Source organism: Vairimorpha necatrix, chromosome 11 (assembly GCF_036630325.1).
Source record: "Vairimorpha necatrix chromosome 11, complete sequence".
In the NCBI taxonomy this organism is placed as follows: Eukaryota; Fungi; Microsporidia; family Nosematidae; genus Vairimorpha; species Vairimorpha necatrix.
In genome coordinates this window covers 298,176-320,234 of record NC_088826.1, presented here as the reverse complement: position 1 = coordinate 320,234, position 22,059 = coordinate 298,176, and the positions used below count along the sequence as shown (strand labels likewise).

Sequence of the window (22,059 nt, the reverse complement as noted above, 5' to 3'; positions counted from 1 at the left end):
TTAATATATTGTTTGCTGGTTTGATAACATTAAAATAAAAAAAAGTCGAGTAATAATTAAAATTCGAAAAATTCGAATATTTTTTTGCTATGATATTGTACATAAAGGTAAGTTGCGTGAATTGATAGATCGTAGTCAGATAAAAAATTCAATCTGGTTAGAATTTGTTGACGTTATTCTTCTTCTACCTCTTTTCGGCGGGAGGTTCTCAAACACTAATTCACGAAGAATTGACTCTTTTTCTTACAAACATACTTTAAAAAGGTGTTTAAGCACAGCACTATAATTACCAACCCGAATGACACTAAACACGTGTTAAAATAAAATTTTAGGACAAAAATTGTTTACCCCCCTTCCTGGGAGCATATTTAGCCCACAGGTCTTTGTGTAAAGTCATTTTTATTAACATAAAGGAATTTTTAGATTATTTCTCGAAAAAACAAACAAGTCTTTATAAATTTGTGCAATGTTTAGTCCTATCTTAGCCAAAAATCACACTTTAACAACATCATCGATTTTTATCGACGTTGTAGGTATAAACTTTATACATTTTAAAAAATAAAAAATTCTCTAGTTAAAAATTGACTTATGACTAACTTAGATGAGCTTATATATCCTTTCAAAAACTTCGTAAAATATACTTATCGGCTCATCTACCCTTAATATATGCTTATAGGTTTGCAATCTTCTTATTTACTAATTAAATTGACATTTTTCTTATTTCTCTGTCCTTTGACCTTCTCAATACCACATTCATTTGCCACGTGTCTTTATGATACTTTAGTAACAACCCTAGACTAATTTATTGGAGTATATGTCGAGACCTAAGATAAAAAAAAATATTTTTCATTTATAGCGATATTTTTATGGTCTATACGCCGCCTTTTACCAACATAACTATATTAATTAATATTTTTCGGAGGTGTTTTTTGTATAGAGATATTCAACTTACATATGTTTATTCAATTCAATTTTGTTCAGTGAATTTTTTTTCCTTAGAAGATATTGTAATTTGCGTCAATTTTTTTACTATATCTTAGTAGATTCTGGATGTTTTTTGCACTTTCATACTTCCGTTGGTTTCGAAAAAAACTTCCTAGCGAGGAAGTACATTAATAGAAATTTATAAAATTTTTTTTTACAGTCTTTTTGTTTCTTTATCTATTTTTATACCTTTTTCTCTTCATATCCTCTTATGTGTAGACTTCTTTTTTTTTGTAAAAATTATTTACAACAAAAATTTTCTAGCAAATTCAAATTTTATAAAAATGAGAAAATTGGCTGTTGTAGAAATAATATACACACTTACCATGACATTATAAATATTTTGCGTCAAAATTGATCTATGACTTCATGTATAATTTTTTCTGTAATTTTTTTTTAAAAAATGGATTTATATAAGCAAAATATGTGTTATTATAAAAAAAACATTTATATAACAGTCGACATGTAAAAAAATTTATTGGTAGTCCGCTCAAGGATCATTTTTACGTTTAATTGCATTTTTTATGGTGTTGCCCCAGGGAGGTCTCTGAATTGCACAAAGCATTCTATGATACTCCCTCTGCAACATACGTTACATAAATATTTTTTAATATTTTTTGGTTACACGTAATTGTTCTCTCGTCATTCTCATCCCCGTTGCCCTTAGAAGTAAAATAAAAACAAATATTATATAACTAATATTTTCTAGAAAAAGCATTTATTGGATAAAAAATAAATTAATGTAGTAATCGATACCACATCTTCCTTTTAAAATTATTTGATATTTTTTAGTGTTTTTTTTTGCAATGGTCGCGCTCTATTTAAATATTTTTTTTCGAACTGAAAAAAAAAACGCGAACACACTCCAAATAGTATTTCGGATTTACGCTATAAATGCCAATATTATTTTTTGGCTAGAATAATTCACAAGTGATACAATCATTAAAAAGACATGTGAAAGCGAGAAAACTTTCATCATCGTACATCCCACATTTAACGCCACAAAGTGCAACTTTATATTCTATAATTATATGCTACGTGGTAGAGATCCCCAAGACATCCCATTTTTTTGTAGTCTCTCACAATAACTAAGGGAGAGTTATACGTCATGTATCATTGCGATTTTGTGATTTTCAAAAAAGCTTTCTAAGTAGTTTATGTAAAAAGATAATATATTTTTGTTGCTATGTTTAATAATAGTGTCATTATTTTGACTACTTTACAAGGTGCTCTTACCTAAGTGTTTAGAGGCGATACTTCCGCTTAGCAATGGCTGGTCGAATCGCAGTGACACAAAAATTGTTTTTACTATATATGATGCAGTTTGGACCACTCAGATGATGTAAATGTCCACGATAAATATTAAGTTGATTCAATAAAACTTGTGCTGTCAGCCATAAGAAGATTAGCATCTAGTGTATAAACGCACTTTAAGGCCGAAAAGCAGCATCACTCTTGTGGTGACTCAATGACACATAAAAGTATCTGATGGATACGGCGCAGTTGGAGCCCATAGATGGTGAACTCTAGAGTGAATCCCAGAGCCAACTAAGAGACTAGGCAAAATAGAGCAATGGAAGGTCTCGTGGACCCATCCCAAGATTCTTAACACGGTGGCCAAAACAAGTAAAAGACTGGTGGTTAACGCAGTATAATTTAATATCAGCCTGCCATGTAACGACAGAAAGCATGTTTGCTCGATACATATGATTGTAGGGACTAAAGTTAGTACGACGAGGTCTATCCTCTGGTTTCAGGTACCCATAAACGTAGAGTAAATCCCTGTGAGGTCACTATGAACGCGACTTGAGGTATAAATAGAAAAAGTTCTCCTGTTGGGAATAGCAATGAATACAACGGAGCAAGCCACCCTGGCAAGTTATTTGGTGGGTAGTTAAGTGAGTAAATACCTCTCAGTATCAGTTGGATAAAGTTTACACCTGATTTCTCTGGTCTCTATGTAAAGGTTCTGCCCAACTCTTACTTACTGGGTATAATTATTACCACAAATTATTTTAATTTATCAATTTGCCTTTTTGGAATAGTTTATTTAGACCAGTCTACTCAAAAATTAACTTTATCCGTTTTCAGCCCTGTCGTAATATATCATGGCAGGAACAATGATCAATTCCCTTATAATCCTTGACCAAGAAACGGCTAACTTTCGGTCAATACCTCGGAAACTAAACCAAGATGCCCAGCTTGCCCATAAAATTACTATAAAATTGTATTTAGTAGATTTTTTATTCGGAGGTAGCTCCTTTGGATTGCACTACTTTTATAGAAAAAAATTGACTGCCTTTCGTTGTAGTTTTCGCTTCGATAATCTGTCGTTTTTTCCAAAGAAACTTCTTTTTTTATTTTATTTTTAATTTATGAATTTTTTATTGCTAAATACACGCATTGGCATATTTAGTAATGTAATACTAATCATACAACTTCCGTTTGTTTGTATTTTTTGTGTGCCGTATCTTAACAGGCGATACGATTCGTTGGACATGTCTTGGATATGAATGACACGTGATATATATGACATCTATCCTTTTGATGTAGCCATGTAAATCACAGTTTATACGAGCTATTTAACACAAGTACATATGTTAAGTTACGTCTTAGTATCGATTCTTCGTTAAACTAAATAAGCACGTGACTTTTACTTGGAACATAACAACTAAAAAGCTGTTTTTAAAAAAAAAGCGATTTGTCTTCGAATATATTCGACGAATTTTTGTGCGTTATTGCCAACAAGCCCATGACTTAAATTAAAATATTTATTTGATCTATTAATTGAAAAAATATACTCTGTTGCTTTTAGTACCACATACCAACTGGTTATTAAAATAATCAAAACAATAAACTTCATCATCACATATAAAATCCCTTATGACCTTCTTCTTAGAGACTCTATACATCTTAACTGTCTTATCTCTCGAGCTTGATATTATTAAATCATTACATAATTTTACTTTATAGACGAAATCAACATGAAAATATTTACTAATCATCTTCCCAGTCTCAACTGACCAAAGACGAACAGTTTTATCAAAAGACCCACTGGCAAAATAAATATTATTACTACTCAATGACAGCGAAATAACTTCTCTGTCATGTTTAACGCGCTTATGAACTACAAAATCTTTCCATACAACTATATTTCCATCATCAGAACCAGAAATCATAAACGATCCATTCATATCTAGACAATTTATAGGTGACCCGTGTCCATTAATTTCTCGTAAATCTGAGTGGCCTTTATAAATCTTCATCTTCCCGTCTCTACCTGCTGACACAAGATCTTCGCTATTGTTGACTAAACATGTAACTGGTTTAGTGTGTGCATATGAAAAAATACATTTCCCATTAAAATCAAATACTTTGACACTTTTATCTCTTGAAGCTGATACGATCATATCTTTAAAAAAATTTATAGCCACTACACTGTCTCTATGCCCGATAAAACTTCTTATAAATTCGCCGTCACTGCTCCAGAGTTTTATGTCTCCATCTATAGACCCAGACACCACAAACTTCTTACAAGGTGAAATGTTAAGACATTGTATCCAGTGATTGTGCTTTTTTAAAATCTTCTTTTGTGTTTTGGTCGTCAAATCCCAGAATCTAATAGTGCAGTCACTGCCGCCAGTAACTAAAATATCATCGAATTTTAAACATAAAACTGGGCCTTCGTGGCCACTGTACGAAGAAGAACAGAAAGTAGCAGCTTGTGTTGAGGGCTCTTCTTTGTTTGTTCTGATTTTTATAATGTCTTCGTTGTTTAAATTTAAAGAGCTTATTGTTGACAATAATGTGTCAAGTATTGGTTCTCCGTTGATATATAAAGAAAGATTGGTATTAATAAGAGATTTAAGTTGATCTAGAGTGATATTGTCTGGGACTTGCATTTTATCGGATAATGGTTTGCCATTTTGGTCTTCGAATTCTACTAATAATAAGTTCATAAAATGATAAAGGGGGAAAAATCAAAAAAAATAAAATTTTTATAATTTTTTTCTGGTATGATTTAGGAGTTTATTCTAATAATTTGAGCACTTGTTCTTCAACTAGAAATTTTAATTAACGTCTTTTCTCAACTGACAATTTTATAAAGACAACTTTAAAATTTTTAGCAAAATTAAATTTTGTGAAAAACAATTCTACTGGTAAATTTTGCTGATCATTTGACAATTTAAAAATTGAGCATTTTTATTGAATTTTCAACTGACAATATTAAAAAATAATTTCTAAAATTCAGCCCATATGAAAATAGAAGACATTACAAAACCACACATTGAATCATATAACGCTCTTTTTTATAACAAAGTATTTAAAAATATAGTTAAAAATATAAAACCAATAACTATTGAAAATTTTAAAATGGAAATTGCTGATTTTATAATCCATCAACCATTTATTAAAGAACAGAATAATATTAGTATAGATAGAAGATTATTACCAAGAGAAGCTAGACTTACAAATACTACTTATAAAGGCAACTTATTTATAAAATTCAATTTATATTATGACGACAAACTCATACAATCAGATTCCCGTCCTTGTGGTGGTTTCCCAATTATGGTTAAATCTGGATTTTGTCATCTTTTAGATGAACAGAATCCAAATTCCATTGACGAAGATGAAAATGACATAGGTGGGTATTTTATAATAAACGGTATTGATAAATTAGTACGATTTCATATAATGCAAAAGAGAAATTACGCATTTGCTTTGAGTAGACCACAAAGAAACAAGATTTATACTGACAAATATATTTGTATTCGTAGTGTAGGCGATGACGAGTTAGGACACATTAATTATTTAAATTATAGTGTAGACGGAGATGTATTTTTTAGATTCTTTAGAAAAAGATTTGAGTTTCACATTCCTGTTATTATAATTCTAAGAGCTCTAATTAATACAACAGATGAAGAAATTTTCAATTTAGTGGATAAAGATAATTATATGACAGTGCCATTAAGAAAATCTACAAAAGAACAAGTTTTTAGTAGAAGCGAATGTATTGAATATATTGGATCAAGATTTAGACAAACTATGGGAGCTACTACGAACGAAGAAGCGTGTTTTGAAATATTGAAGTATTATGTTTGTCCGCATTTGAAAAATAACGAAGACAAATTTAATTTTATTATACACGCAATTCGAAAATTATTCGCACTTGTTAGAGATGACATCATTCCTGATGATTCCGATTCGCCGGCTACTCATGAAATGTTAACAGAGACACAACTTTTTGCTAATATTTTTAAAGACAAACTTGAAAATTTAAAAAACCAATTAAAAGCTTTACACGTGCGAATTTCTTCGCGAAAGAAAAAGAAAGCAAAAGAAAATGACACCAATGAAACTGAAAGTAAATCTACATTAGAAGATTTTATGAAATGTTTTAAGTTATTAGACTGTGCTAGTGTCGGCAAAGGGTTTGAACATTTTTTATCTACAGGAAATATTAATATACAACATTCTAGTGATATTTTACAAAATGCAGGATTTTGTATCATAGCCGAAAGAATTAATTTTTATAGGTACGTTAGTCATTTTAGGAGTGTAAACAGAGGATCTTTTTTTCAAGATGTAAAAACTACGAGTGTGCGTAAATTAAGATCGGAAAGTTGGGGATTTTTTTGTCCTGTGCACACGCCAGATGGAACGCCTTGTGGTCTTTTGACGCACTTGACTTCTGCTGCTTCTTTGATTAATACGCCTTGTAAATTTGATAGTAAAATTTTGTATGATTTTGGTGTAATACCTGCTTTTAGACAATTCGTCAAAGGAGTCTCAGTATTTTATAATGGTTTTTTAGTGGGATTTACAACAAATCCTAAGGATTTAGTCTCTAGTTTACGATCTTTTAGAAGAAAAAACAATTTACAGGTCGAAATTTGTCATTTTGTCGGTCTTAAATTGTATGAATCGGTACAGATTTACAATACAGTTTCCAGATTAGTCAGACCTATTTTACATAAATCTAGTAATATGATCGAGTATATTGGAATCATGGAACAAGTTTTTCTCGATATTAATTTACAAGATATGAAAATTAAAAAAGATAATCCGATTACAAAAGCGGATTTCGAATATAAAGAAGTTGATAATCAAAATATATTCAGTCTTGTCGCCAGTTTAACGCCATTTTCCGAGTATAACCAGTCGCCTAGAAATATGTACCAATGCCAGATGGCGAAACAAAGCATGGGCCACCCTGTGCACAATTTTAAGACGAGGAATGATTCGAAAATTTACATGTTGAATTATACACAACATCCTATAGTGCGAAATAAGAAATATGATCTTGTCCAAGATTACCCACTAGGAATTAATTGTATTGTGGCAGTACTTTCGTATACAGCGTATGATATGGAAGATGCTATGGTTATTAATAAAGGAAGTATGGAAAGAGGACTTTTTACAGGATATGTTTACAAAGTAGACAAGATAGAACTACCTAAAGATTGTTATTTTTCTTTTTTACCCGAAGTCGGATTAAAAATTAATACTGGCGATATTTTTTATAAATACACAGATTTAGGTGGTAAAGAAACTGTAGTCCTTTGTAAAAGCAGTGACGGGTACATAATTGAAAGAATCGACATTTTTCAGAATGAAAGCATGTGCGCGAATATTAAATTTAGAATTATAAGAAATCCGAATATTGGTGATAAATTTTGTAGTAGACATGGACAAAAAGGAGTTTGTTCGATGCATTGGCCTTCAATAGACATGCCTTTTACAGATTCCGGTATTGTACCAGACATTATTATCAACCCGCACGCTTTCCCATCAAGAATGACGATAGGTATGTTGATTGAAAGTATGGCAGGAAAAGCTGGTTGCTGCGAAGGAAAGATTCAAGATGGCACACCATTTGAAAAAAATTCTTTTTTAGATAATAATGACGACATAAAAGACTTATCAAATATTTCTATAGGTGAACAGTTAAAAAATAATGGATTTAATTATTTTGGGAATGAAACAATGTATTCTGGAATAACTGGGAATGAATTTAAAACTGACATTTTCTTAGGAGTAGTGTTTTACCAAAGACTGAGACACATGGTAAATGACAAATACCAAGTCAGAGCATCTGGCGCAGTAGTGGCCACCACTAGACAACCAGTAGGAGGTAGAAAAAATTTAGGAGGTATAAGATTTGGAGAAATGGAGAGAGATGCTATGATTGCACATGGTACCCCGTATTTACTAAATGATAGATTATTGAAATGTAGTGACCATTCAGTCTTCACATATTGTTGTAATTGTAGAATTATTTTGTTTACAAATAACAACAAATGTGTGTGTGGAGGAAAAACTTTCAATACGCTGGAAATGCCATATGTTTTTAAATATCTTTGTAGTGAGTTATTAGCAATGAATATAAGAGTGGTATTAGACGTGAAACAACCAATAAAATAATTTAAAAATAATTCTTTAAGTTTTTTAGAAATAAATTTCAGTGAAAAAAATAAAAGGTAAATTGTATCAATGTGTAAATTTTTTAAATTAAATAAGGCTATTATAAATTTGCCCAATTCATTTATCGCAAAAATATCCGAAGTTTTTATTATTCAGAAATCAGGTAATTTTCTCTGTGAAAACAAAAAGACGACAAGCCGCTGCTTTGTAGATTTTGAGGTGTGCCAGTATTTTTAAGCTTTTTAATCACATTTCCGTCTTTTATTTTGAATTTTTAAAATTTTCAAATATCTCTTAAAAACAATCATTTCAAGTGATTGTTTTTTTATTCTATATCTATGTGTTTCTATATTACATCATTGCATGTTTTTTTATTGTAATATACTTATATTAGCAATTTATTAATTTTAAAAACAAACAAACTGTTTAGTTTATGCAAAAAAGCATAAATAATTTTTTTTTTCCAATTTTTTGCATGAATGATAAAAATCCCAAGTTTAGATATTCAACTCCAATGAAACCTAAACCAATAATCTTATTCAAAAACAGAAACCTCAAAGAAATAAATACGAAAGACGACATTTCTCGGCAAATATCACAGGCTTTACATGAAGATTCTTTTGAGAAATTATCAGAGATAGATGAATGTCTAGAAAGTATAAACGATGAAAAAAATTATTTGGACGAAGAACAAGAAATCAAATGTCTTAATGAGACACAATATGTTAGTGAAAGTAAGAAAAGTTATAGTGAAGAAAAAAGTGAGACGAAAAATAATGAAAAATTAAGCCGAAAGACTAAAGAAAATTGTAAAGATGGAATTAATAAGATAAACAAATATTCTACAGATGAAAATAATAATACGTATTTAAACTGTAAAGATGAAAATAAAAAGGCAAACAAATATTCTACAGATCAAATTCCTGGTACAAGTTTTTACTGTAAAGATGAAAATAAAAAGGCAAACAAATATTGTACAAAAAAAATTAAGTCGAATTTAAACTGTAAAGATGAAAATTATAATACAAATAAAAACTGTAAAGAAGGAAATAATGATACAAACAAATATTCTACAGACCAAATTAATGAAACGAATGGAAATTTCGAAAAACAATTTAAAGATTTATCAAAAGAAGCGGATTTAAAAACTCAAACGATTTTTTCGCATGAAAAAAAGAAGCTGAATTTTTCTCCGCAAGATATTCCAGTAGGTTATAATCTAATTCTTAAAAATGATAATGACGAGATAGACACGTCAGTACAAAGAAATATAAAAAATAAATCAAATATTAAAAATGAAGAATATGAGATAGACAAGTCAATACGAAGAAAATATAAAAATAATAATCATGAAATAGACACGTCAATGCAGAATAATCCAGTCCAGTATAATTTGAACCATAAAAAAATGAAGCACGCAGAAGACACACCAGAACTTGTAAATAATAATTACAATAATATCAACTACAAAATTGACACAGCAACTCCTGTAAATAATAATTCAAATAATATCAAGTACGAAATACACACATCGGGACCAACAAATTATAATCTAAGTAATGATAAGTATAAGACAAACATATCAGCACCTACAAATAATGTCAAGTACGAAATACATAAATCGGGCCTTGCAAATAATAATCTGAATAATGTCATGTATGAGACAAACACACCAATACAAAATCAAGATCCTAAAAAAATTAATAATACTAAGATTAATTCATATAAAGAAGATATTTCCCAGATCAAATTATTTATTCTTTCTAAAATTGATAAATTACACCAAGATAAACAGAATATAAAACTACGCTATAAATATTTAAAAGAAGACAATACAAGATTAAAATCCGAGATTTCTCTACTCCAAAAATTAAATACAGATTTATCTAATCAGAAATTCGCTCTAGAAGTAATGCACAATACACTTTCTATAAATCATGAAACTATTACTAAGAGTTACGAAGTATACAAATCTTCTACAGATAAAAATCTGCTAAATTTTAAGAATGAAATAGATACATTGAAAAATATGAATATTAACATAAAAAATGAAAATATGAAATATAAAACAAATTTACAACAAATTGTAAACAAAGTCCGGGATTTTATAACAAGTAATGAATCGAATATTGAAATAATGAATATACCTGGATTATTTCATGCTTGTAAAGTGTTTTACGTATCAAAATTTACAGAATTAATTGATACAATTAATTTAAGAGATCTGGAAAATATAAAAGAAGAATACGATAGAATAAGAATTAAGAATGCAGAAATTAAAAGGATTTTGATTTTAAAAGTCGCAGAGTTAAATGAAAAATTAGAAGATCTGAGATTGGCAGAAGAAATATGTAATAAGTATAAAATCAAGGATCTGAAGATAAGGAATCTCAAGAGACAAGTTAAGAAATATAAAAGAAGATATTTAAAGACAAAAGAAGATAACCCCTCTAGATCTGCTAAATATGAGCCTGAATTGATCAATATTAAGTCAAGATCTTTCAATTATGATAAGTCTAATAGTAAAAAGATAAGATCCAGATCTTCTTATGATGATGACATTACACAGAAAAGGCCGTTTGCTTATAATCAAGAAGACATCAAGCAAAACACTAATATAGATGACAATGATAAAGAAGAAACTAAGCAAAACAATAATAAAGAAGACATCAATAAAGAAGACACTAAGAAGTCGAAATCTTCCCCTTCTGAGTCTGATATGTGGGAGTGCTTTAAATAAATCACTTCTTGGTTAGTAAAAGGAAATTGTTTACAATTTCCTCTTTCGTCAAAGAAAGCCTTTTCATATTTTTCTGTATATTTTTTTCTGATAGTTTTTTCAATCCTGTTTCGTCTTTATTTATTCCTGATGAATTTTCTATATCTTGTAGTGAAATGTCTTGTAGTGAAATATCTATGTCATAATTTGTAATTTCTTTTTTTACTAATTTAAAGAAGTTGTCTGAAGTGCCTTTGTAAAAATGTGTGAAATATTTTCTCAGTGAACTTTTACAGTCTTCTTTATTTACAAATATTCTTGTACTACAAATCTTCTTGAAATATTTTACCATATTTCTCACTCCGAAGACATTTAGACTTGTTCCGACTACAATGAGCAGATCACAGTCACTGTCTTTTTTTATACAATCAGATATCAAATCTGAGTCAGGGTGATCTTGATGGTAGTGGATTATATTTGTATGAAGATATCTTGGCACATTTCTAAGTCTTATATTTGACACTTTACAATTAGAGCAAGTTGGAGAAGATTTTATTATTTCTGGGTCAGTAAACTCAGAAGTGTCTCCACAATACAGACATTTTAGATATTTGAGATTTCCGTGTAAATAGACCAGATTTTCTAGGCCGAGTCCGGCCTTCTCTTCTAGACTGTCAATATTTTGTGTATAAACTCGTAGCTGAGATATTTTTGATAAATATTTAAAGAAGTTGTGTGTGTAAGAAGGCCTAGAAGAATCTACTAGTGTCTTAAGTTCACAAATATAGTCCAAATATATTTCCCTTGTTCTTTCGTCTAGACTGAATTTAAAACTGAAAAGATCTTCTCCGTTGATTTTGTACTTCTTTTTTATGTCTTTAAATATTCCAGTTTTAGATCTGAAGTCTGGGATTCCACTGGAGACAGAAATGCCTGCTCCTGTGATTATGACCACTTTTTTATTTATAAAAAGATTTATAATTTGAAATAAATCTTCATCTAATATTTCAATCATACCAAGATAGGGGGGTTACAAAAAAGTAATGATTTTGTAACAAATAATTTGAAGAATTTTTAAGATGACACATGTAAGCATATTATTTTATAAATGAGAATTTTATAGATTTATTCGTAAGCGATATTATTATAGAAGACATTTTTAAGCATACTCTTCTTTACAATTAAGCATTTTAGAATAAGATTTATTTATAAGCGCTATTATTTAAGAAGACATCTTTAAGCATATTCTAGCTTGAAATTAAGCATTTTAGAAGGATATATAATTTATTTGGGTATAATATTCGGCTTATTAATTACTTTTCACAAGATACGCTTACAGTCTCATCTGGCAGTTCCAGGACTTCCTTTTGAGATTAACTCATTGGGCTCTCGAATACCCCTTCCTGTTCAGTATCAAGCTCATGTCTGGCTAACATAGTTAGGCTTTCTAAAGTCATTTTAGAATTTGATTTATTTTTAAGTCATTAATATACTAGAGATGACATTCACTATATATCCTTAATCCTTTCCTTTTTATTTTGATCCATACAGATCATTCCACTTTTTATATAATTCTAAATCTCGTGTACTCACACTCTTCTTAATTTGTTTTACTGCCTTAATAAAATCTTCGACTTTTATATCTCGCGCATTTTCAGTCTTAAAATTCTTAATATCTTCTATTTCTCTAAAAGGCTCTAATGACGCCTCTCTACACAAATTAAACATATCTGACCCAGAATACCCTTCAGTCATCTTCCCAATTTCTATCAAATCTAAATTTGACAAATTATTTTTATAATTTTTTACCAAATTTTCTATCATTTTAATTCTCGCTTTTTCTTCAGGTAAACAAACATAAACCCTTTTTACTAATCTTCTTACTGCAGCTTCATCTATTTCTTGTGGTCTATTAGTAGCACCAATTACTAAGATTTTATCATCATTAGAAGTCGCCGCCCCATCAAATTGTACAAGAAATTCCGTCTTTATTCTTCTACTTCCTTCATTTTCATTTTCTGATCTTTGGCTTAATAAACTGTCAATTTCGTCTACGAAAATGACACTGGGTTGCATTTTCCTACCTAAGTAAAATAAAGCCCTGACCATTTTCTCGCCTTCTCCTACCCATTTACTGGTTAAAGAACTGGCACTTATACTGAAAAATGTCGCCTGGCATTGGCTTGCTATACATTTGCCTATCATTGTCTTTCCTGTTCCAGGTGGCCCAAAAAGCATTAATCCTTTAGGAGGACCTCTTAATCCTGTAAATAAATCTGGTCTCTGCATTGGCCAGACGACTATCTCATTAATAATTTTCTTAACATTTTCTAGGCCAACCACGTCATCCCATGATATATTATTTATATTCTCTAATATTTCACTTTTAATTCTTTCTAAAATATTATTTTCTATATTTGATTCTTTGTCTAAATCTTTATCTATTTGTTTATTAATTGATTCTTTATTATTTAATTCTTTATTATTTAATTCTTTATTTGAGGCTGTTTTAAATCCATCAGTGTATTCTTTCTTAATTTCTGAATCAAAAAAAGAAGATTTGACTGGTTGGTAGTTTTTTAAAAGTGAAGAAATTTCTTCTAAATTGCATTCTATTGGTAAATTTGTGTAGGAGTGTAAAAGAGGAAGTAAAGAATTATCATTACTTACTAGTGGTAAAATATCTTCAGTGAAAATATTTTCCAGTCTTGTGTCACAATCTCTTAATTCTGGAGGTAAAAATGAAGAATATTCTGGAAGATCTCTTTCTTCTAATTTCTCCTGTAGATTTATTAGCTTTTTATGCATGGCATAAAAAAAGAGAAAAATTTTAAAAAAAAATTAAGATAATTTGAAAACATGGTATGGCTAAAGTTAGCTTTAGCTAACAAAAATGCATATAGGGTTTTTTTTCTTTTTTTTGCCCCTTTTTTAAAAAATGGAGGAGACAATTATGACTAGAGCAGAAATGGAAACAGTCTATAATAATTTATTTGACAAAAAAAGAAACAGTTATCCAAAGTGTGTAATGGTAGAATGAGGTTGTTTAGTAAACAGGTCACTATCTTAAAATGTACTTGGAAGGACTGTAGGAAGACATTTCAATGTGGAAGGCACATTCTTTGAAAACTTTAGACTCGATCATATCACAATTTTGCAGATACTTAATTTGTGGCTTCTAGGATATCCTCGTAAGTATATTAGCCAAATTTTATGTTGTTCAAAACCTTCAAAATCATTATATTTAAAAAAGCTAAAGCAAATAGACATTTATGATAAATATTTATCATCTTTGGACAAGATGGGCAGGGGAGATATTATATTAGAAATAATGAAACTAAAATTGGAAAAATAAGTAATATAGAAGTAAACTAGTGAAAGGGTTTTGGTGTTTTGGAATGATAGAGCGTTTTTTAAAACAAACTATAAATATTACGTATATTAAAAAAAGAGATAAAAAAGCACTTACTGACCTTTTATTAAAATATGTGAGCACGGAAAGTACTATATACAGCGATATGTGGAAGGCTTACCGTTCCTTGGGTAATGATTCCAAGCAACATCACATGGTCAACCACTCATTACACTTTCGAGATCCTAATACTGGGGTTCATACCAATACCATAGAAGGTAATTGAGATCACTCAAAAATTCTATACCTAACCGAAATAGGTCTGCAAATAGTGCCAAATTTTATTTATTAGGTATACTATGAAGAAATGCATCTAATTCTGTTTTTGATGCATTATTAAATTTATTGTTCTGATTTTTGTTTTTGTTCCTTCCTCATCGTTTTCTCTCCTCCATTTTTTAAAAAAGGGGCAAAAAAAAGAAAAAAAACCCTATATGCATTTTTGTTAGCTAAAGCTAACTTTAGCCCATGGTATTTATAATCTTTGGATATTCAATACAAAATAACTATGAAATCAACTCAACAAAATATGAAATCCATTATTTTTTGAAAAGGATCACTCCGAGCGGGACTCGAACCCGCAATCTTCTGCTTAGAAGGCAGACGCGTTAGCCATTACGCCATCGGAGCTTGTAAAATTAAAATTACAGATAATTGAAGCAACAATCAAATAGATGTAAAATACAAATGTAATTGAAAAAATAATGAAAAAATCAAAGGAAAAGCTTTATGAAATAATATGGTACATAAAATAGTCCTGAATTACAGAAAAGTTTTTAAAGCCTATAATTGTAAAAAGGAAAAAAAATAAAATTTTTTACTAATAGATTCCCTATTCTCGTATGACATTCTTTAAACTCGTCGAAAAACTAAAAAAAGAAAACAGTCACTTAAAACTAGTCTGCGTAGGCTTAGACAACGCCGGAAAAACAACAATCTTACAAAACATCTTCAACAAACAAACTTGTAATATTCATCCAACATTCGGATACTCTTTATATTCTTGTACTTACAACGACATCTCTCTTCTTGTTTATGACGTAGGAGGTCAGTCTATCTTCAGAGAGTACTGGGATAATTATTTCGAAAAATGTGATGGTCTAATATTTGTGTACGATTTGACTACACAAGACGATTCTTGTCTTGAAAAAATATTGTGTACTGTTCCTGATGTACCAGTCTTGATATTGGGGAATAAACGAGATCTAATTGAGAAAGCTAAAGATGTGGTGAAATATAGTGAGAATGTACGGATTTATAATGTGAGTGGAGTTGAATACGAAAGCTTGGTTGAACCATTTGACTGGTTTATAACAAAATGTAAAGACAATTAGACATATAAAAAAAACCATCATGTCTTGAGACAATCCACATTCAATTGTTTGATTTATTATAAACAATCTCTTATTTAAAAATCTCTCATGAAGTCATTTTGCCCTTTTTCGGATAAATGTTAGGGAGGTAGTATATAGGGGCAGGATGAATGCGCGGTACTAAACCAACCTGTTTTGTGAGTTTTTTAGACGCCATACTCTATCCATGTAAGTTTCCAGCGCATAATGTTTCGACACATTCATTTGACTTTGACACTAGAAGTTTTAAATTGCAATAAAATAGAGTCCAGAGTGACCTCGCAGCAGATATATAAGACGTGAACGGGATTATTAACCTAAATAGATCCACATACTATTTCGAATGTTCCTACAATTATCTACGTCGTCACATCACCAGCCAAACTTAAAATTGTACTGTGCTGACCACTAGTTTTAGACCAATTTCGTCCAAAACGTCAAAGAATCATGTTGGAGACCAAAGGCCTTCTATTGATCTTCCTTGCATATTCTTCTGATTAGCGCAAAAATCATTTAAGAGTAAATTAGCTATGGCCTCCGAATTAGATTTGCGTGGGCGAATTCTTTTGTATCGATAAATCACTACAAGAGTAATATTATTTCGATATTACTTTAGTATATCTTTCAAGCTTTAACTCCCTATTATTGAACGCTTACAATGTGTATTGAATTTTTAAACATTTTTTTGTCAAGTTTATAGTATTCATGAGATTTATACTGCATCGAACAAAGTAGAAGCCTTTTGATGCCTCGTATTTAAATTTAGTTATGTCAATGTAATGCTCCGCCTTTGACGCTAATTTATGTGCTAAAAAGGCGATTCTGTAACATCCAAATATAATGTATTACATTCTTTAAAACTTTATTAATATAAGTTTATATTGTCTAGATTCGTATATACTTTTTTTGTGCGTACAAGAACAGTTTCTAAAATGCATGATTGTACGTTCATTCTGTATAACATATGAAATTTTGACATGTAAAATGAAATTCTTATATTAAATGTTTGACATGAAGTCGAAGATATAATTATTTCAAGTATAAACAAATCAATTAAATGACATGAAATTTAACGTGTTATTTTGTTCTTACAAAGTGCATATTTAATAATATGTAATTTTTTTATAGCAAGGTTTATATTAAATAACATGAATTTTAATCTTTCCTAGTTCTATTTAATAACGTGTAATTTTATGGTTGCAAAGTATATATTCAACAAATGTATTTATTTCTTGCAAAGAGTATATTAAATACCATAAAATTTTTATTGCAAAGTGTATATTTACTGACATGTAATTCTATGTTTGCAAAGTCTAAATTTAGAAACATCTCGTCTATGCATTTTTAATATCAGACTTTTTTTTATCATAATAAAAAAATTAATTTCAAACCCATGTAACTTGTACATGTGTTCGATATGTAATTTTAATGTTTTTGTTGATATAAACTATAGTTTGTTTTGAATGGTATTATAAACAAAACAAAAATTATTTTTAGCTATTAATTATCAAAATTAAAACTATATTTTGTGTTAGGTATTAAAAAATGAAATTTTTTTTTGACGTGTATTTATATGTATAAAATTTTTTCATCCCATGTGCGCAACGAAATTATATATCTGACAAAGAATTAGCTAAAATATTTGCATCTTGAAATAATGTATGCTAATAGGCATTGTGAAGACAACACTCAATTAATATATGTTCACAAAAAAATTATCTGAGGCGTCTACTGGAAAATACAACCAATGTGTCAATTGTGATGATGGAAGATTGGTTAACCTTTATAATTTGGCTCGCAATCAATTTAAAGGTTGGTCAAATCCTGTTTGTGATTGGTATACTCATATATTATATGATACAGATACAAATATTAATTGTTACAACCAAGAGGAGGGTGAAGTACTTGGTAGACATGATTTGGTAAGAAGATTAAAAGAAGAAGATACTAATAAATTCGTAGAAGACAGGCTCGTAAATGCGGCGGAAACTTTTAACGAAGAGTGCAATAAAGGGACTTGTATTCAACAAGAACATTTTGATAAACTAAGATGTGCCAAAAATTTAGTCATACAAGCATGCGAAGGAGACGTGTCGTATGAAGAGAATATTTTCATCAAACAAGGAGTTTTAAACAAATGTGTACCTGAACGTCGAAGGAGGAATATAAACATTAATCACGAAAGAGTGTTTAATGAAAATGATCAACGTTACCATAATGAGGTAGTTGGATATTTTAAAACACAAGTACGACTTCTCGAACCACCCAGTGCTGACATTGATATAAGACACGAGTTTAGAGGCAAAAGACAGACAAGAAATAAAACATCTTTAAACAATTTTTAAAAATCAGAAGATTTTATCAAGAAATCGAACCTAATTTTAACATTATGGAGTTAAAAAAGGATCAAAATAGTTTACAAACGACTCTACTTCAGTGGCTTTGATACCTTCTACAGATATTTCTACTAATGTTTCCTCTGTATTGAATATATTTCCTAATGCATATATGTGTAACTATATAGTATTAGTTTCTAGTATATGTGTTTTGGCTTATTTTATCATTAAATTTTTGCCTAAAAAAATTTACAGCAAAAAGGGTTCGGCTTGTTTTCCTTATGCTTATTTGTGATCTTTGGTTTTTCTGCACATAAGAAATAAATAATTCATTGTACTACTGTATTATATGAAAGATATCAGCATTTAATTATATTTACTTTTTAAAAATTTTAATATATAGATTATGGTATCGATATAAAATTTTTATTTACGTTAGGCTAATTAAAAGCTTAAATCATAAATTTGATAATTTTTAGAAATATTTGCGTTGTACGTTTCTTAATATTAAATTTATCTTTTTGCATTATTATTTTATTATTTCAAATTAGAAAGATTTATTTATTATAGACATTAATGTATAAAAAATAAAAAATAGCACCTTGAATGAGCGCTAGAAGGGCGAAGAGAACTTATAAGCTGAATGAGCTTATTATTCAATACAATGAGAACAAAAAAATCAAGATAAATATAAAATGTATTTATTTACCATAATTGGGGTTCAGAAATATAAGAATATATAACATCCCCCTCCAAGACGGTTAGTCTCCTACATCACCATCGACCCTAAGCAGATTTTTCAAGTCATAATGTCTCTTTTTAACATATCGCCCATTAGATAGCTATACAACATACGAGTCCCCAGGGCATACCACCATTATAATACCTTCGTCTAAAAACATTCCCCTTTTCATATTTATTACATCCTTTGATATTTCTTTCTTAGCTATCCTAACTCGTTGTCCTTCAATAAACCGCTCTCTATATATTCTAACAAATCTTTTACTGTAGTCTCCTCTCCTTCTGGTCCATTTAATATCATCATTTTCCCCGTATTGTCTTTTACCGCTTCATTGGGAGTACTTCTTATACCTTCATGGTAACTATTATTATAAATTTTAAAGCTATCCATCACTATGTCTTCAAAACTCGCCGTCTTTTTGCTCAATTCAACATTAGCTCTCTCAGCATTCCTATAACTCTTTCAACTCTACCATTGCTTCTATGAGACTCGACACTACCTTATTATGGGTAATATCCAATTTTCTACACAAATCTTAAAGTCAACATTATCAAATTCCTTCCCATTATCCGTTATTATTTCCTTCGGCCTCCTGCCATTTCTACATAAGTTCTCAATAAACTGGGCCACAGAGGATCTCTTCTTATCGTATAATACACATCCCCACGTTATCCTCGTATGGTAAACTATCGCAACTAATACATATTTGCCCTTATCTCTAAAATCAATTAAATCTAACGCTACTTTTTTTAAATACCTGCTTTTAGCAACAAAATCAAATCCTCCAGATCTTTTCCTATTGTAAATTTGACACTCCTCGCATCTTTTTATCATTTTCACTATATCTTCTTTTATTCCTGGCCAATAATAATCAAACTTTATGGCATAATACATGCTTCCTAGTCCTCTGTGTCCATGCTCTTCATGATAACGTCTCATAGGCTCATCTCTTTCTTCTATTTTAGGAATCAATGCTTTCCTCCCCGAATCAAAATTCCAGTATTCTTTACCGTCTATTGTCTCGACGTGCTTCAACCATTTACCTTCAATTTGACGCCCACTTCTTTTTTTATAATTTCTTTTCTCGGATCAACCTCCTCGTGTATCCTACTCAAAGCATCCGCCACGACCATATGTTCTGGTTTCCTGTAATCTATTTCAAAGTCAAATTTTTGGATCTTTTCAATCCATCGATTAATTCTATTATTATTAAAACACGGCTTTCTTCTTATTTCCGCCAATGCTTTGTGATCCGTTTCTACTTTAAATTTTCATCCTCTTAACTCATACTCAAATTTCTTTATTCCCCAAGATATGGCATACATTTCCTTTTCACTTATACCATATCTAGTTTACGTCGAGGTGAATTTCTTCGATGCCCATTGTACTGGCACCCACTCTTCTTTATCATTCTTCTGCATGAGTACTGCGCCCATTCCTATATTGCTCGAGTCAGTTCTTAATAAAAATTCTTTGTCATAGTTCACAATTTTCAACTTACTCATACTTCTTAACGTTTCCTTCATATTTTCGAATTCTTTATTTAAGTCATCAGTCCAATTCAATACTTTACTTTTACCTTTCAAACTTTCAGTCATATATAATGTCTTCTCCGCATAATTCTTAATAAATCCTCGAAACCATCCACTTTGTCCTAAAAATCTTCTTATGTCAGACACATTCTGCGGCGTTGGAAACTCTAGTGCTTCGTTTTTCTTGATTTCAGACGGCATCATATCATATCCGTTTAATGTAACTCCCAATAACTTGACTTCCTTTTGGCAATACTTAATTTTCTTTGAATTTATCCGCATATTATTCCGTTCTAACAATTTCATCGCTTCTACAAATAATTTATCATGTTCTTTTCTAGTCTTCGCATGAATCACTATATCATCCATGTATACTTCTATTTTACCACCCAAATGTTTTTCAAAAATCTTATTCATAATTCTCTGCATGATCTGAGGCGAGTTTTTAAACCCCATGACCATACTATTCCATTCATATACTATCTTATCATACTCAAATGCAGTCTTATGCTTGTCTTGATCCTCTATTTCGATTCCATAAAAAGCCTCCTTAAGGTCTATAACACTGAAAAACTTCGACCCTTGCGTGTTCCTTATGATATCCCTAATGTTCACCAATTCATAAGGGTCTTTCTCCACTAAATCATTTAATGCCATGAGATTGCTAACCAGTCTTATACTTCCATCTGGCTTAATTAAAGCTTTAATCGGATTTCTCCATTCCGACGTCGATCTTCTTATGACATTCCTTGTCTCTAACTTCTGAATATATTTTCTCAGCTCTTCTTTATGCGCTTGTAGCACCTGCTGACCCTTACTTATAACTTTTTTACCTTCTTCAGTTCTGATTCTGCATTTTTCAATATTACAATATCTTATTTTTTCTTCTTCGTTATCTATAACGTTCCTAAACCTCTTTCTCATGTCTTCTAATGTTAGAACGTTCTTTTCTACCTCATCATAACATCTTTTATTCTTGTCTTCCATTCTTGTTTCTTTTGTCTTTTAGCATCCTATGTGTTCCTATAAGTCCTTTCATCACAGCTACTGCTACCTTCATCTTTAATCTTGTCACATTCGTCTTTATTCTTAACATTTCTATATCTATAATAACACATCTGATTTATATGTCCCATTCTTGAACAATTATAACACCTCATTGTTCCTCTCTTTTCAAATATTCTTTCCTCTCTACTAATATTTATTAATCTCCTCTGCCACCATCTTTGTGACCTCCTCAATCATCCGTAATCTCATACCCTTTCCCTCCTGTACTTTAACCAATTCCTCTAATTTGGTTTCCATAACTTTCCAATGATCTCCAATCTTAATATTCTTAACCATAAATTCTTTCAACTCATCAGTTCATTTCAAAAATCTCCTTCTTTACATTTTTCTCAAAATCATAATCAGACAATATCAGTCCATAAACAATCCTCTTAAGCTCTTCTAATAACCTTCTGGCCTCTTGAAAACAGCCAACACTTGTTAGCTCACGATTCGGTATCGCCCACATGTATTTATTTACCATAAATGGGGTTCAGAAATATAAGA

At 30.3% G+C, this 22,059-nt stretch overlaps 7 protein-coding genes and 1 non-coding gene across 9 annotated transcripts; 4 read left to right on the top strand and 4 right to left on the bottom strand.

Moving 5' to 3' along the window:
• Positions 1–3,767: 3,767 nt before the first annotated feature.
• VNE69_11071 (notchless protein 1-like protein) lies at positions 3,768–4,943 on the bottom strand (the record flags this gene model as incomplete). Its single annotated transcript, XM_065474976.1, has 1 exon — positions 3,768–4,943. One exon carries the CDS (start codon positions 4,941–4,943, stop codon positions 3,768–3,770), a length of 1,176 nt encoding a protein of 391 aa, XP_065331048.1.
• A 298-nt stretch (positions 4,944–5,241) lies between these two features.
• VNE69_11070 (DNA-directed RNA polymerase I subunit RPA135 (RPA2)) lies at positions 5,242–8,412 on the top strand (the record flags this gene model as incomplete). The annotated part of the gene is made up of 1 exon (XM_065474975.1): positions 5,242–8,412. One exon carries the CDS (start codon positions 5,242–5,244, stop codon positions 8,410–8,412), a length of 3,171 nt encoding a protein of 1,056 aa, XP_065331047.1.
• A 475-nt stretch (positions 8,413–8,887) lies between these two features.
• Positions 8,888–11,152, top strand: VNE69_11069 (uncharacterized protein; the record flags this gene model as incomplete). 2 transcript variants are annotated; one of them, XM_065474974.1, is made up of 1 exon in its annotated part: positions 8,888–11,152. In XM_065474974.1, one exon carries the CDS (start codon positions 8,888–8,890, stop codon positions 11,150–11,152), a length of 2,265 nt encoding a protein of 754 aa, XP_065331045.1. The 2 variants fall into 2 exon arrangements, with proteins under 2 accessions (XP_065331045.1, XP_065331046.1); XM_065474973.1 differs by having other exon boundaries at positions 10,325–11,152.
• A 1-nt stretch (position 11,153) lies between these two features.
• VNE69_11068 (NAD-dependent protein deacetlyase) lies at positions 11,154–12,146 on the bottom strand (the record flags this gene model as incomplete). Its single annotated transcript, XM_065474972.1, has 1 exon — positions 11,154–12,146. One exon carries the CDS (start codon positions 12,144–12,146, stop codon positions 11,154–11,156), a length of 993 nt encoding a protein of 330 aa, XP_065331044.1.
• Positions 12,147–12,664: 518 nt separating this feature from the next.
• On the bottom strand, positions 12,665–13,939 carry VNE69_11067 (fidgetin-like protein 1; the record flags this gene model as incomplete). Its single annotated transcript, XM_065474971.1, has 1 exon — positions 12,665–13,939. The coding sequence occupies one exon, from the start codon at positions 13,937–13,939 to the stop codon at positions 12,665–12,667; it is 1,275 nt and encodes a 424-aa protein (XP_065331043.1).
• A 1,161-nt stretch (positions 13,940–15,100) lies between these two features.
• Positions 15,101–15,173, bottom strand: VNE69_11901. Its single transcript has one exon. It is a non-coding gene; the product is annotated as a tRNA-Arg (tRNA).
• A 212-nt stretch (positions 15,174–15,385) lies between these two features.
• Positions 15,386–15,877, top strand: VNE69_11066 (ADP-ribosylation factor-like protein 2; the record flags this gene model as incomplete). Its single annotated transcript, XM_065474970.1, has 1 exon — positions 15,386–15,877. One exon carries the CDS (start codon positions 15,386–15,388, stop codon positions 15,875–15,877), a length of 492 nt encoding a protein of 163 aa, XP_065331042.1.
• A 1,718-nt stretch (positions 15,878–17,595) lies between these two features.
• On the top strand, positions 17,596–18,240 carry VNE69_11065 (uncharacterized protein; the record flags this gene model as incomplete). Its single annotated transcript, XM_065474969.1, has 1 exon — positions 17,596–18,240. The coding sequence occupies one exon, from the start codon at positions 17,596–17,598 to the stop codon at positions 18,238–18,240; it is 645 nt and encodes a 214-aa protein (XP_065331041.1).
• Between the last annotated feature and the right edge of the window lie 3,819 nt (positions 18,241–22,059).